This window comes from Pan paniscus, chromosome 8 (assembly GCF_029289425.2).
Source record: "Pan paniscus chromosome 8, NHGRI_mPanPan1-v2.0_pri, whole genome shotgun sequence".
Lineage (NCBI taxonomy): Eukaryota > Metazoa > Chordata > Mammalia > Primates > Hominidae > Pan > Pan paniscus.
The window spans coordinates 46,979,481-46,996,868 of NC_073257.2; the positions used below are offsets into that span (position 1 = coordinate 46,979,481).

General features: G+C 39.4%; 1 protein-coding gene across 34 annotated transcripts in view; it reads right to left on the minus strand.

Annotated features, from left to right (window-relative positions):
* The window catches only part of PARD3 (par-3 family cell polarity regulator), a 707,905-nt gene that overhangs the window by 232,639 nt on the left and 457,878 nt on the right, over positions 1 to 17,388 (minus strand). For 19 of the 34 annotated variants that reach the window (XM_055092624.2, XM_063607334.1, XM_034930280.3 and 16 more), the window contains 2 exons: positions 6,335 to 6,485; positions 12 to 201 (listed from right to left, as the gene is read on the minus strand). In XM_055092624.2, coding sequence (XP_054948599.1) covers positions 12 to 201; positions 6,335 to 6,485 — 341 coding nt within the window. Of the gene's footprint in view, positions 1 to 11; positions 202 to 6,325; positions 6,486 to 17,388 lie in introns of all 34 variants that reach the window. The other 15 variants (XM_034930282.3, XM_034930281.3, XM_034930278.3 and 12 more) reach the window with 1 other exon arrangement.

Below are 17,388 nucleotides of genomic sequence, written 5' to 3' on the forward strand. Positions count from 1 at the left end.
GATGAGCTTACCAGTCGGCTGAATCACTGATTGCAGCCTTGGCCCAAGTACCAGCATCTGCCGTCACAAACCCCACATCATCATGGGAGCTGGAAGAGGACTGGTCAGAGAGATGTGGAGGAAGCACTGGCAACCTGTCATCTTCTATAATGACAGTGTCATCTTGGGGCATATTCACTGTAGGGGACAGCTGGTATTTACCTGTCCAGTGAAAAAAGAAGAAGAGAAAATTCTAGACATCGATCAAAGTGTTACATCTATTAATTTTAATACTTTGCTATATTAGTAAAAGTCTAACTTTCCACATATCTGCTCAACCTGGTAGAACAAAACAGAATTTAGCACATTTATTTATCATAAATGATTGTCAAACAGAGACCTCGAGTCTATTACTACCTCTGACGCTACCACTATATAGCTCAGGGCAATGCATGCAATTTTTCTGGTTTGAAGTTTCCTAAAGCCAAAGATACTCTCTCAAATGTCTTCTAATGTGAAAATGCTACACGCATTCTAAACTGTGAATGTCCTTTGAAAAATTACCAGGAAATTTACAAAGAAGCCCCACTAACTTGCATTGTTTATTCATTCATTCATTGAGCAACTGCTGCAGAGCAGGTACTGCAAGACACAGTCTCTGTCCTTAAAGGACGTATGCCCTAGTGAAGGAGAAAGAATTACAAGCAGTGATAATTGTATGGTGGTGTAGAGATGAGTCCAAAGCCATTCACTTGTGTTGTAATTGCCTGGGTTACTGGGGGTAGGAAGTGCTGGAAATCTTGGCAAAAGTTAACATCAGAATTAGGTTTTAAATGGTCAATATGATCTTTTCTGCCAGAAGAAATGATGATATTTATTTTAGATAGCAACAACGTCATTATTAAATGCATGATGGAGAGAAGCCCATGATGCAGTCAAGTGACACTTAAAAGATGAGTATTACCAGAAACAAAGCCTAGAAAAGGAGAGATACCTGGAGTGATCTTGATGCAAAAAATTAGGATCTGAGTGGCCAGAGGTTTTTCAGGCCATGACTGAGGATGTTGGGATGGCATACACAAGCGTGAAGGATTTTTAAAAGTCTGTATTGTATTGTTCTAGACATTTCAGCAAAGGAGCAAAATTTATTTAAATTGCTACATCTTTTCAGGATAACCCACAAAAAGTAAACTTGCTGGGGATTTCAACTGCATTCCTCATTTAACATCAACTACACTATTGTAGTAATACTGTAAAGTTCACTGAAACCCCTTCTCAGCATGTTACCAAGAAAAACTTTCTCTTTGATTTCAAATGCACCCATTTTGACAAACTATGAAAATTAACAGCTTATATAAATGCTAATGATAAAAATGTAAATCAAATGTAATACTTAGCCATTTCCCTTACCTGAATTCAAATTACTCATTTATTTCTAATACAGTATTAGAATATTAGGATAGAAACCTGTTCAGCAAAAGTGTCATTCATCAATAAGGTGGGACTTTCTGGCACTATTAGCCAAGAAATATTTCCTTCTCAAGACATACTTTTTTCCTTCAAAGTATATAGAATTATAAAACCAGTTACCCCAATGGACAACTCACCACTGATGAGGCATGTCACAATATTAAATACCAAATACTCACACGGGCATAATTTATTAAAAGAAAATATTACAGTATAATCATAGTGCATTCATTTTTAAACACAAAACTAAAACTTCTGGTTTTACACAATATATTCTGAGAGATGGCCTAATAAGCAATATGGAACACTGAAAGGGGCATATGATTTTTTTTGTAATCTGTTGTTCTGAGTAGAAATATTATACCTTAACTGTTGTGATATAATATTGTATACATAGATAAATGGCAAGAAATCTTCCTCATAGTAAGAAAATAATTTAGCATTATTTTTCTCACCCATGATTTGAAAGGCTAATATTTCACAAGATTTGAAAACCCATATTTTCCACTTCTTAACATGCTTGCCAGGAATATAGTTTTGGGTTAGGGCTCCAAGATTATACCAGGGTAATGGACAGCTAAAAAACTTAACTACATATTCTACTAAGCTGCACCTAGACAATACAACGATCCCTTAATTATGTTTGCTAGTAGTTGGCACATCATAAATGTGAAACCTTCTATGACTTGAGAAGGCTTCAATTTATTTCTGATAGGTAAACTTTCCTCTATCTTCAACTAGTTAACTAGTGACCTACAAACTAAGTAAACTAGTCAGTATCTTGTAGAGGAGTGAAACAATGAAATACAAAATGTTTGTTTACTAAACATTTATTCATTGGCAAATTTACATAGAAGGTAACACCACACATGATACTAGAGGAAAACTGTGCCAGTGACATAACTCACAATAAAAACATTAATGTTCCATTTTTCTATGTCAAATTGCTAACAAGATAAAAATGTTCTAAATACGTCTTCTTAAACTCACCACATATATATGAATATACAAACTACTGAGATAAATTCTAAAATGGATACAACAGATTTCAGTTTTGTTTTAAAAAGAAAAATTATTCAGCTAAAAAAGTTGAGAAATAGTTAAAGTCCCAGGCTTACAAATGACAATGTGTGATGTCTTTTACGAAATGGACGTGCTGGTTAAATTAGTTATGCTGATTATCCTTGTTGCTGGTTTGTTTGTTTGTTTGTTTGTTTGTTTGGATATGGAGTCTCACTCTGTTGCCCAGGCTGGAGTGCTGTGGTACGATTTCAGCTCAATGCAAGCTCTGCCTCCTGGGTTTAAGCGATTCTCCTGCCTCAGCCTCCCCAGTAGGTGGGACTACGGGTGTGCAACACAACATCCGGCTAATTTTTGTATTTTTCGTAGAGACAGGGTTTCACATGTTGGCCAGGCTGGTCTTGAACTCCTGACCTCAGGTGATCCACCTGCCTGGGCCTCCCAAAGTGCTGGGATTACAGGCATAAGCCACTGTGCCCAGCTGCCTTGTTGCTGTTTTTTATTGTTAGTTAAGAGAGACCAACCATTAGAAAAATGTTTAAGGCTTTTCAAAGGAAGAATCCTATGTAGGCAGCCCCACTACAGGTTACTTTCTGATGAATGTCCAGGACTATTACAAAATCCATGATTGTGGAAATTCTGTCAAAAGAGGTGACAGAGAAATCTTGCCTTTGGTCACAATCCCGTCTGACCCCAACAAAAGCTAAGGAAATCCTAATCAGGTGTGACTCATGATAAAGAAAAACATGCATCCAAATTTTGGTTCAGAAGTACAGAAAGTGTGCAACTTTTGTCAAGTTAATTAATGTATTTGCTCCATAAATCCCCGACATATAAGGTAAGTTGGTTGGAGTATGTGGTTTGAAGGCTGTTTTCAAAGATTTAACGTCTTTGATTTTTTTAGTCACCATGGGTGCCAGGATAGAATAAGATCTGGAGACTTTCGAATAACTGCTTACAGATGTAGATAATTATAAATTGATACTAATAAAGAATGAAGATCTCAGCATTCCCCAGAGAGGGCTATTTTTAGAAAAAGGAAATAGCCAAAAACAAAGTAAAACAAAAAACATCATGGGATATCAGGACTTAGTTCCTCATCTGTTAAATGGGAAAGTGTGACTGATGACATCTGACATCCTTTCAACTCTAAAGGCTCTTCCTTTTGGGGTGTATCTTTTAAAAGCCTTTCACCAGGGATGTGTTCACATAGGAATGCATCACAAAGCCTCAAAGCTCCGTTTAGCCTAGAGTCCTACATAGGGGATTACTCCATATGAAAATTCAACCTGTTAACATAAAATTAATAACTCCCTAAGGTAATCAGCCAGAATTTCAATACAAAGTTCCTTTTGTATCATAGCAGATCATGAAGTAAATACCTCAACCTCCACTAATGTCTACAAGGGAGTGATTCCAAACATATAGAAGACAATCATTAACCAAACAGTCTGAGGAATATCCATGCGCCTAGATACTGTGCAAATCAATAAACACTGTTGTTATTGGTTTAGGCAAATGGAAATCCAAAGTCCTAATGTCTTTGGAACTATGGAATTCATGACTCAGAAAAACATAAATCCAAATTTTGGTTCAGAAACGGTGTGATTTGTCAAGTTCCCTAATTTTTTTGCCCCATACCTCTCCTAATGCCTTGTTTGGGCATTCTCTTGCAAGGTAACATCTTGAACAGGATTTCTAACTTCAAGTGCTAACTAATTTCACAAATTGCATTTGATTCTTACGGCCAAAGATACTAGAATAAGGACTGACAAAGAGTGAGGAATTTTCAAATTTGTAAAACACAAGATGAATCAAAATATGCATATATACTTGTCAGGGTAAAACTATTTAGAATCCCTAGTTTCGGGTACAAATTGTAAAAAATTATCTTAAGAAAATATCCAAATCATAAAAACATCAATTTAGCCTACCCTTAAATAGTAACGCATTTGTCACCCCCAGCCCAAAGTGGTAAAAGGGCATACACATCACAAAACACAGAACTGGGAGAGAAGTTACTGCCCTGGGGAAGCATCTGGAGTTTTAAGAGTTCAGTACATATCTAGCAGAAGGAAGAGGAAACAATGTCAACTATAATGCAAACCGAAGAGGACTAATGAAGCTGTAGCTAACAAAATCAGGGCAACAGACTAGGAAGAAAATGAATGACTCTTCAACTCATATATACAGCATTTCAAAAGGTCACTAGCTGAATTTAGGGATTTTTTTTTGGTTTGAGTTTTAGTTTTAGTTTTTCGCCTTCCTCTGAAGCATCAGGGATTGGAGGCAGGATGCAGGTTACAGGAACTGGTGGACCAATGGTCTGATTCAGTATGGCAAGTCCTATGTTCCTATAATAAAGGGGAAATTACAGCATATCACTTTGTGTGCACAAATATCTAGGGACACATGCACACACTCTCTCTCTCAGGGGGACTGAAATTTCATCAACAAAAAAATAATTTAACAAAGATAAAGATTTATACCAAAGCCAAGAAAGTACGGAAAATCCAACAGCAGTGAAGAGAGTGGTAAGTAATAAGCAAAGATTTAAAAGTGATAAACTACGTACAAAGCCTTTCACCTGACAGGTGTTCAACCCAACAGGTGTGGCACTCTTCCCTGACATTCACTTATGCCAAGCATGTAAAAGAAAAATGTTGACAAAGTAACACCAGAAAGCTGGCTTGTCTAAGTTCCACATGTAACAAGATAAGAAATTACATATTCAGCAATTTTTCTAAACTAGAAAGCTAGAGAGATTAGAGGAAGAAAAACAGACAATTCTACTAGACATGTTTATGTATGTTTTTGATCATGCCCAGTAGAAAGTTCTTTGAATGCAGAGATTGCTTCTTACTCATCTTTGTATCTACAGCAACAGTATATACACAATGTCTTGCCAATAGCATGCTTTCCATAAACACCCACTGATGAATAAATTACTGTTTCAATGAGGCTCCATAATGGAAACTTGAATTGTATTAAATCTGCATTAAATGTACTCAAAATGGAGTTAAATTTAGGGTTTTACTTTAAATGAGAGCCTTGCAAAATATACCAGTAATAAAAGTGTTTTATGTCAGGTGTTATTTTAATCAAAATGGCTTCTTGTGTTTTAAATTTGAAAACTCGCAAGCTAATCGCAAGATGAGCAACTCAGTAAATCCAACCACTCCTGTGGCAAAGCAAGTCTTTATTAACTGGATCTGTTAGTAGAAAGCTGAACTGCTGCAAAGCAAGTGCTAATAACCTCATTACCCACTGGGGGCCATGCAGATAGGATGGTACTGAATCCAAACAAAGGATGCAGAAGACTAGTTTCGCGATTTTAAAACTAAAGCTTCAGAAAAGTAAAATACAATTAAAATACAGTAACATCCTATTAAATACAAACCAGATACATGTGAATATTTTATATATGTGTGCATATATCTGTATATAAATATTTTTTCTCCCCCTCCAGGCAGTGCCACTGTGAATGATATGTAACTTTTGAATCCTTTTTGCCACAAGCCATTAAATTTTGATTTCTTTTTAAACATAGCTTCACATATTATCTCAAGTAAGTAAAGAATATCTTGATCACTAGAAAACATTTCCATATGATCCCTTTCTTTTTGGTTGCTTCGTCATGTTACAGGATCTAAAAGTCACTTAAATCAATGGATTGATTTACCTCTTCACATGAACACTTCCTGAATGATTTTAATAAACCTGTTCTCTTTTGTCTTGAAAACATTAATATTTTATTTACACTAATATTACACTAATATTACATTAATATTACACCAATAACCTCTCAGTAAACCAATGAAAGCATCAAAATAAGATGTGATAAACAGAGTTTTACCTGACTCACCCATTATCCTACTGAGGGCAGCATTTCTGCTGGGCGATTCATCAAGCCCCTCAATCCCACTGTAGAGGGAATGGGAAATTCTTCGTTCTCTATCATCCAACGCTGTTTCAATGGGCAGCTCAGGTCCAGGGGGGCTCCCAGGTGACTTCAGCTACAGAGTAACGGGTATGGGGGCAAAGAAAAATCAGTACCTGGAGGCCCATTAGCAGCATGGGAGAATTATAACAACTTGCCCGAGGCCTGTATCCAAGTGGGTACCAAATGAACTAGAACTTTTCACCCTGTACCAAAATAATTTGTGATGACAGCTCTGCCTAATGACCAACTTTCTGTGCCACTTTATACCATGCCTCCCATGAAGTTCTGTCAGATTTCAACCACTGGAGGAAAAATATGTATATTTAAGGCTTTTTTAAAATCAGAGCTTGTTGTTTATTTTTCCAATTTGACTGTTAGTGTCTGTTTAAGTCAATTTAAGTTACAGTGTAATTCAGAATTCTTTACTAGATGTTACTCTATAAAAGGCGCGCTTGATCAGAATGGAAGCTGCAATTTAGCTATAGGTCTTATACATAAGTATAAGATGTATGTAAATACATCTAACAATTAGCACACATTTTTCCATGTGTGCTGGTGGAATTATTACCTACTCTACAAGACCTAAAGATATCAGCTCAGGTGTCTTGAACAACACACTGATTTTAAATTCCTCCTGCTAGAAATTAAGAATAATCATGGTATTATCTTTACTGTAATGTTTAAGTACAAGATAGTAGCTGCAATAATCACTTCAGTAGTGTACAGAACAATATGAAAATCGGGACCAAATATTCTAATAAAGCACACAAAGATAGGAGGATTTCAAAAACATATACAATCTAATAAATAAGCAATGAATGTATGTCAATTTCGATGACAATAAATTAAAATGTATCGGGCATTTCTTAAAACAGCTAGCTGTGTCTAATAAGTCATATTTTACATAAAAATAACATGAGTAAGAAATTCATGTTAGTAAGGCCTTCAAACAAATCTGTTTTAATGAAGAACATTTAACTACAATCCTCATAATGCAGACTGTGAGGTTCACCACAAGGACTGGTATCTCATGATGCTTTGGTGTTAGACAGACAGGAAGGGCCAATGTGGGGGAGTGGGCAGGAGGGCAGCATCACACAGCACAGCAGGAGAGAAGGCGCTCCTCTCACACATGAAACCACAACTGTCGCACTTCCTTCAGCTGAACAAATTATTATTACCGTTAGAAGCTATCATCTGTTTAATATAAATGAGATATTTAATGAAGTTTCGAATTGTAGACTTATCTCTCCCAGTTTGATAAGCACTGGGGAGATTTAATGCATTGAAGGGTCAACACAATTACAATTGGAGGCACGTCAAACTGCAGGAGAATAATAAACTTGCAGCTCTAGTGAATTAGACTCAATAAGGTTTAAATTGTGAAACGAGGATTTGTTTTATTAGGTTTTTTTTTTAAATTGTAGATTACAACTGACAGCTTTACTGAAAAGTAAATTAAATATTCAAGGTCTCTGATGTAAAGAAATAAAAGAACAGTTTCTAAAAGAATGTAATGCCTAAATTCCAAGAGACTGGGAAAGTTAAAAAAAAAAAAAAAAAAAAAAGCTAATAAAACGAATACTCTATACCATTAAGAACAAGTATGGTTTTTAAATTAACACACACACTAAAAAGTATACCTATATAAAGACTTGCTATATAAGACTCTATAAACAAATTCTGTTTACTATACAATAATTTATCAAAAGACAGACAACATATCCCCAAGGTTGCCTGAAAAATGTATTTAATTGAACTGTATAGTGCTGCAATTTTCTACATGATAAAACCTTTATAAAACTTCTTCTTGAGAAATCCCTAAATATCCCAAAAGGCTATTTTAAAATTTTATAAAGCCAAATAAAAATTCCATTAAAAAGGAGTACACGCAGGTTTTCTAGAGAAAAACAGTAAGACGTCTGTTCAGAAAAAAACCAAGCACTTGAACATTTTCATAGGAAAGATTCTCCACCTCCCCTACCTCTCTACCCATATTTAATTTGCATCTCAAAAGACAGATTTAAATGAAGACATCAATAGTTGACTACATAAATATTTAACAGAAGATACAATGGCTTTTAATTTCTTTTAAAAAAACTGATTGGGGTTACAGTTTTGTTTTAAATCTTTTGATGATTTTTTGTTGTTGCAAGAACACCAGCTTAGGAAACAGAAATGTGTCAGAGGGGGTACCAGCGGCACTGAGGAAGAGAGGCAACCCCAGTGGTCCTGGGAGAATGGCTGGCCGCTGCTCTCACGCCCTTGCAGGCTCCTTATATTAAAACCTTATTAAAATTAAGCTTCGGTTGGGCACAGTGGCTCACGCCTGTAATCCCAGCACTTTGGAAGGCCAAGGCGGGTGGATCATGAGGTCAGGAGTTCAAGACCAACATGGTGAAACACCAAATATACTAAAAATACAAAAATTAGCCGGGTGTGGTGGCGGGCACCTGTAATCCCAGCTACTCGGGAGGCTGAGGCAGAGAATTGCTTGAACCCAGGAGGCAGAGGTTGCAGTGAGCCGAGATCATGCCACTGCACTCCAGCCTGGGCAACAGAGAGACTCCATCTTGGCGGTGGGGGGGTGGTGGTGGAATTAAGCTTCATTAGAAGAAGAAACCAAAGTAAGCACAACTGCGATTTTCATTTTGCTGTCTATTTGTGGTTTAATGTGCAAAAATTTTCTTGACTCCAACTAAATACAGTCCCCTGTAGCAGTGGCTGTTTAGCCCCTCAGTTCCATCCCAAGGAAAGTCTTTCTACCTATTAAAGAACAAAAATAGCTTTAGGTTGCGGCAAGATAACCCACACTCGGTAGGAGTGTAAAGTGATACAGTCTTTTGCTACAGTAACTTGGAAATATATTACCACAGGGCAAAAAAAAATCTTATTTTTAACTCTTTGAACAGGACTTTACTTCATGTTGTGGTCACTATCCCAAAGGAAATAATAAGTTAAGTGAATAATGAAAATTCATGTGAATTTATCTGTGGGGTTTAATAAAATCTCCGTTTGTTGTGAATATGCATTAGCAAGTCAAATAGTGTCTTTCACCTAAAGAAAATGTATCCCACCATCTCCACTACAAACACTGAAAAGTTCGTATTGGAATGGCCTTAACCCCCTTCAACAAACCTAAAACTGGATTCTCACTGGTGATTGGCAAGATCATATTATTCAATATTTCAGTTTTTTTTTTAGCATATTGTATTTTATCCCCAATGCCTAGCGTAGAGCAGGCACTGGTGGAATAATTAGATTAATAAATTCATTCCTAAAAGTGAGTGAGTCATAATTTCCTTAAAACACACTACATTATGTGGAAATAGGCTGTTAAAACTGAGGACATGCCATGATGTTGATATTAAAAGACATTTAACCTAGATTACAAATATACATTCTGGAAAATATTAGCTTCCAGAGGACAGGTGAACATAAAGCAACTAATGAAAAGACAGATTTTAGTTTTGGAGGAGAGTGAAGGAAGATTTAGAGCACAGTTTCACATTCTCTTTTCAAACAGGACCACATTTATTTTCCTTCACATCCCCATGAGGGCAATGGCAAGAACCAGAAATGTCAGATGAGCTCCTCAGGCCAGCACATGGCAGAACCAGAATTTCACCGATTACATCAGATTGGAAAGCCCATGCTTTTATTGTACACTACTTCCCAACGCAACTGGGATATAAAGTGCCTGAACAACACAATCACAGTCAATTAGATCCCCTCACTTGTGTAAGAGAAACAGACATTTTGCTTCTAAATTACTTTGCCACCTATGTTGGCCTTGCAGCCATTAAAGCAAATCATTTGACCTCTTTGCATTTATTTCTTAATAGAGAAAATGAAGAGATTCATAAATGATACCTTAGGCCCCTTTCCTATTCTAATATACCTTTCTCATTCTAAGAGGGTTAAGCCTAGAGAAAAAATTCATTTTAAAGAAGTCCTTGATGACTAAATCCCCCAATATGAGGTCTAAGAAAGCTCACCTGGCGATATTCTCTACTGGCACTAAGAAAAAGCTTTACATAAAATCACTTCTAACATGGATATAATAAAATGCCTGGAAGCTATGTTAAATTACAGTAATTTCTACAAATATTAATGTCCTTAAAATATTTAAAACTCAGCATAATTCTCATATAGAGGCTATTTTCAACACTCAAGGAATGATGCCTGGCATTTACTTCCATTCCCCTCCAGTCTCGTTTAAAAATCTTCAACAGAGTGTCAACAGCTTTCTCCACTGTAAAGTTACTCTTTTTTGCTCCCCTCTCCCCTCTCCCCTCTCCCTCCACTTTCCACGGTCTCCCTCTGATGCCCAGCCAAGGCTGGACTGTACTGCCGCCATCTCGGCTCACTGCAACCTCCCTGCCTGATTCTCCTGCCTCAGCCTGCGGAGTGCCTGGGATTGCAGGCACGCGCCGCCACGCCTGACTGGTTTTTGTATTTTTTGGTGGAGACAGGGTTTCGCCATGTTGGCCGGGCTGGTCTCCAGCGCCTGACCGTGAGTGATCTGCCTGCTTGGGCCTCCCGAGGTGCCGGGATTGCAGACGGAGTCTCGCTCACTCAGTGCTCAATCTTGCCCAGGCTGGAGTGCAGCGGCGTGATCTCGGTTCGCTACAATCTCCACCTCCCAGCCGCCTGCCTTGGCCTCCCAAAATGCCGAGATTGCAGCCTCTGCCCGGCCGCGACCCCATCTGGGAAGTGAGGAGCCTCTCGGCCTGGCCGCCCATCATCTGGGATGTGACGAGCCCCTCTGCCCCGCTGCCCAGTCTGGGAAGTGAGGAGCGCCTCTTCCCGGCCGCCATCCCGTCTAGGAAGTGAGGAGCGTCTCTGCCCGGCCGCCCATCGTCTGACATGTGGGGAGCGCCTCTGCCCCGCCGCCCCGTCTGGGATGTGAGGAGTGTCTCTGCCCGGCCGCCCCGTCTGAGAAGTGAGGAGCCCCTCCACCCGGCAGCTGCCCCGTCTGGGAAGTGAGGAGCCCCTCCGCCCGGCAGCTGCCCCGTCTGGGAAGTGGGGGGCAGCCCGCGCCTGGCTAGCCGCCCCGTCCGGGAGGGAGGTGGGGGGCGCATCTGCCTGGCCGCCACCCCGTCCGGGAGGTGTACCCAACAGCTCATTGAGAACCGGCCATGATGACGATGGCGGTTTTGTCAAGTAGAAAAGGGGGAAATGTGGGGAAAAGAAAGAGATCAGATATTTACTGTGTCTGTGTAGAAAGAAGTAGACATAGGAGACTCCATTTTGTCCTGTACTAAGAAAAATTCTTCTGCCTTGGGATGCTGTTAATCTATAACCTTACCCCCAACCCCCTGCTCTCTGAAACATGTGCTGTGTCCACTCAGGGTTAAATGGATTAAGGGCGGTGCAAGATGTGCTTTGTTAAACAGAGGCTTGAAGGCAGCATGCTCCTTAAGAGTCATCACCACTCCCTAATCTCAAGTACCCAGGGACACAAACACTGCGGAAGGCCGCAGGGTCCCCTGCCTAGGAAAACCAGAGACCCTTGTTCACATGTTTATCTGCTGACCTTCCCTCCACTATTGTCCTATGACCCTGCCAAATCCCCCTCTCCGAGAAACACCCAAGAATGATCAATAAATAAATAAATAAATAAATAAATAAAAAATAAAAGTCTTCAACAAATGTGTCCTTTGAGGTAAGTGAAAACAATTTTTCTCTTCTTACTTTGTGTATTCCAAAACTGAAACGATGGAAAAGAATGCAGGGACTCAGTTTTTCTCTAAAAAAGTGAAATCATCCTTTAAGGGCTTTAAACAATGAGAAGCCATCTCTTTTTCTTTGAAGAAAGAAAAAAGAAAACAAACAATGATGGCTTATACAATGTTTTTAAGTGTAGTTAGATAAAACCATTAGATCTAAGAAAAGAAGGAAAGCAAAGGAAATAAAAATTACTGCCCTCAAAATCATTTTGTTTGCCTTGTCTGAGGGTGACTTTGGAATTTCAGTTTCTAATACTAACAAGACCTGTCTTTCTTCAAAAAAAAAAAAAAAAAAAAAGCCAGATGGTAGCAGGCACCTGCAGTCCCTGGCTAACACGGTGAAACCCCATCTCTACTAAAAAATACAAAAAATTAGCTGGGCGTGGTGGCGGGCACCTGTAGTCCCAGCTACTTGGGAGGCTGAGGCAGGAGAATGGTGTGAACCCGGGAGGCGGAGCTTGCAGTGAGCTGAGATCGCGCCACTGCACTCCAGCCTGAGCAACACAGCGAGACTCTGTCTAAAAAAAAAAAAAAAAAAAAGCCAGACTCTCCAGGGTTGCTCTTCGTCATTCAGCCTGTGCTGATGTGTCAGGCCTGGGTTGGATAACAGCAAAGGATACACAGGAAAGTGGTAGATGGACCAAGCCCTGGCAGTCTCAGAATCCACAATTCCAGCAAAAGAAAATCAAAGAGGAAACCATGATAGTGTGACAGCTGCTGGGTGAAGGGGAGTACACGGGGCTATGAAAATGCTTTGGAAGAGAAAATGGAAAATGAAAGACTGCGTTAAGTCTTTGCTAGGATGAGGGGCAGACAGACTCAAGTGGAAGACCTAGATGTATAAAAGAGCATCCCATGTCTGAGAAATTACCAGAAACACTGAGTAGCTAGAGCAGAGGTGCTGCAGGGGCTGTAGGGCACCGATGACAATCAGTCATGTCCCAGTGGTCCCCATGATGGAGACTGGTTGATGTTGGAGACGTGGAAAGCCTCTGAAGGGATTTCAGCAGGGACTGACGTGATTAATGTGTTCTGTAGAAAAATTTGCCTGACTGCAGTGCAGAGAATGGATTGAGGGAGAAAGCCTGATTGCAGAGAAACCCCTCAGGGAGCTGCAGCAGTGAGCCTGGTGAGAGGATGAGGTCTGAACTCAGGCAGTGGGAGAGGGGAGAGAGGGGAGCGGCTGAAGTAAGACAGATTCTAGGCCAGGCGCAGTGGCTCACAGGCGTAATTCCAGCACTTTAGGAAGCTGAGGCCAAAGGATTACTTGAGCCCAGGAGTTTAAAACCAACCTGGGCAACATAGTGAGATCCCATCTTTAAAGAAAAATTAGTTGGGTGTGGTGGTGCATGCCTGTGGTCCCAGCTACTAGGGAGACAGGTGGCAGGATTGCTTGAGCATGGGAAGTCGAGGCTACAGTGAGCCGGGACTATACCACTGCACTCTAGCCTAGGTGACAGAGCGAGAGAGCAAGACTCTGTCTCCAAAAAAGAAAAGAGGGAAATTCTAGAGGTAGAAGCAACAGGCAACAGGGATAGGGACAGCATTTGAGAGGTCAAGGGTGACCCCAGATCTCTGCCTTCTACAACAGAAAGAATGTGGTGCCTTGTGAATTAGGTGCCCATAAGACATACCAGGAAATATTTCCCTAGGCAGGTGGACAGAGGGATCTGGTGCCAGAGTGGACCTGTGAGCTGGAAAGAGGATGATAGTATTCATCCTAACAAGTGGTTTCAGGCGGCAAGGGAGTGGAGATCAGCTAGGGAGCAAGAGCAGAGTAAAAACAAACAGACCTGGTGGGGCGCAGTGGCTCACGCCTGTAATTCCAGCACTTTGGGAGGCCAATGTGGGCAGATCACAAGGTCAGGATTTTGAGACCAGCCTGACCAACATGGTGAAACCCCATCTCTACCAAAAATACAAAAAATTAGCTGGGCATGGCGCACACCTGTAATCTCAGCTACTCACGAGGCTGAGGCTAGAGAATCACTTGAACCTGGGAGGCGGAGGTTGCAGTGAGCCGAGGTCACGCCACTGCACTCCAGTCTAGGCAACAGAGCAACACTCCGTCTCAAAAAAACAAAAACAAAAAAAACAGACAACAGACCCAGAGGAACTTTGAGAGACAGGAATAATGAAAGAACAGGCAGAAAAGAGGAACCCTTAGAGAAGACCCGGAGTACGGTAGCAGAAAACTAGAGAGAGTACATAGGAGACACTTTGAGAATGACATAGTGCCTGCAGATTCCTGGAAGGCTAAGCAAAATAGGCTAAGAAATAGCTCCCAGAGAATGTCTCCAATGTGCCCTGTCGCGACTAATGTTAGGGAAATACAGGGCTTTAACATAATACCTAGTGAAGGGAGCTGACAAATAAATTTAAAGAAAACATATTGGACCAGGTGAGGTGGCTCATGCCTGAAATCTCAGCACTTTGGCAAGCTGAGGCCAGGAGTTGGAGAACAGCCTGGACAACATAGCAAGACCGTGTCTCTACAAAAATGAAAAATAAAGAAGACATATTAAGATAATACACAGCACTTCCATGTATAAGAGAAAGAAAAATGTGACAAAGAACAGAAGATTTTCTTTTACACATTCTTACCTTCCCTAACTAGAAATTAAATATGCAAACCTTGGATTTAAAGATGAGATAGCAAAATACAGTTTTCTGATTGGCAAAGACTGGACTATACAGCTGATTAAAAGACCTAGAAAGAAAACTCAGCACATTATTTTGGCTTGAGATTTGTTCAGGACAGCATGATGCCCTGTGCTTATATCAATATTTACTGTAACATAATTTACACATACCCTCCCAGTGTGCAAAGGAGAAGGTTTTCCTAAGGTAATGCATAAGTACAACAGCTGAAAAATCATGTCTTATGCCTTACTGGAAGCTGAATTGAGATCTTCTGTCTTCATGTAATTCTTTAGTTAAACCCTATCAATACAAAAGGGTTCTTGCTAGTATTACAAAGATAGCACAGCACTCATAAGATTTTTTGATATAATTGCTTTATAAGCTTATGCTGTCCTAAGAAATAGTAATAACCAGCAATGTATGAAAATGATACCATAAGGAATATTGAATATTAAAGTCTATTACTGTCTACTGCAGCTGTTTCCTTACTTAAATCATATTCATTCACAAAAATTCATATGGAGAAGTGAATAAGACACAGAGATATTTCAGGGGGATTCCAATTTCACATCTCTTACAGGACAAGAGGGAATAAAATCAGTGCTTTTATCAAAACATTTTCAGGCAGGTACAGGTTTACTTTGTCACTATTTGGGGGGAACAATAGGGAATAATCTGAATCAGATAAAAGCAGAACACTGATCTTCAGTTCATTTCTGCATTTTAAGTCCTCCTGTAGCATTCAATGTTTTCTGTGAAGGAAAACATTGAGAAGGTGTTAAAAATTTTAATTGGTCTCTAAAAGACTAAGGTGATATGTTGTCCAGTAGAATGCATGCCATCTGTCTTATTCACTGCTATGTCCTCAGGATCTAACACATTTTCTGATACACATAAGATGCTCAATAAATATCTGTGGAATGAAAACTGTCCTGTGTAATGGGAAAGTATTCAGGTGGCCAAAATAAAAAGGCCTAAAAGAGAATGATATGTTTTGTAAACTTACAGTTGAGACGTTTTCATATAGTGCTTTGTGGGACTTAAGTTAAAAGATCAGCTAATGATTTTGCAATGAGTAAAAACTATTATTCCATCAGTCCAGGAGGGATAGAAAAGAGAAAAAAATATCAGCCCAGCATCCTACTGTGAGGGATTGGCTTTTATATTTATCTTATATAAATGAATGTTTGTATGTCCCACTCTTCTCCATTCTGAGATTTTTTAGTTAAGGTTATGTTGTTCTCTTGATATCACAATTAATTTGTTGATTACTGTTAACTCATTCTACATTTGGCAAATAAAAACAACAAAATAATTCAGTGGTCAGTGATCTTTCAGAATACGTCACCTCTATATTGACTACCAACTGAGCTCGAGAGTATACTTTCTTTGTAAAATATGCTTGTATCATAGGTTCAGATGAGTGGTCACTGCAACCTGAAAAGTGTGCTTTATATGTTTATTAAACAGAAGTTTAAAAATTAAGAAAAACACTTAAACAACTTAGGTACAATTTTCAGTTTGTATTATTTGCTAATCATTTTATCTTAGTTGATTTGATCTTAAAATGTGGGAATCTGAGCATTGATTTAAGAAAAACTTCACATTTTCCACAGCTCATTTTGCACATGGGCAAGTCTGACCTATTTTCTACAGTTGGCACATAATTTATAATGGATCCATGAAATTTAGCTTTTTTCAAGCTCCAATATTATCAAGGCAACATATAATTTATTTTTAACTTTCAAATGTCCTATTATACAACAAAGTATGTTTTTCCATATTTGGGAAAATAGATGATCCTACCCTTCAAGAGAGGATGCCCTGTGTCCTCCTCACCCCTAATTCCAAACTGCAACATACATTTAGAACAAGCAGAGTATAATACAATACAGATCACTGAAAAAGGAGGCATTCTAAGAGAACAGACTCAATCCCACAGAGAAAGAGAAAATGGGGACTGAGGAAAGAGAGGGAGGTATACGCTATTGATAATCTCACAAGAGAACACCATCATCTAAGAAAGCCAGACTGTGGGCCAGGTGCTATGGCGCGTGCCTGTAATCCCAGGACTTTGGCAGACTGAGGCAGGAGAATCCCTTGAGCCCAGAAGATGGAGGCTGCAGCGAGCTGTGACCACAACACTGAACTCCAGCATGGTCAACACAGTGAGATCCTGTCTCAAATAAAAAAGAAAGGACAGGGAAGGAAAGACTGTTCCCTACTAGGGGCTTTGTAGGAGGCATCCCATTTTAGATAAACAAATGAATAAGCAACTGTTTCTCTGCATGATTCACCTCCCAGGTATAACTCTGCCAACTAGAAGAGAAACTGTTGGCTCTGAGAAGGAAGATGTGACCCTGATTTCAAGAAAAAATTCAGCTAAAGGGGCTTTTGAGATCCCAGTGTTTCCTGCTGAGTTGGCAATAGGAGTATTAATGTCCACTTAGGAATATGTTGATCACAAGAATTAAGAACACAAACCACAATCCACCTACAAAATAATAAAACTACAATAAGCAAAGATAATTTATGGTCTTTTGATGTAAGGTCCTGGAACCTAATACCCTTTGCCCAAAATTAGGACAGAAATGTAGTTTA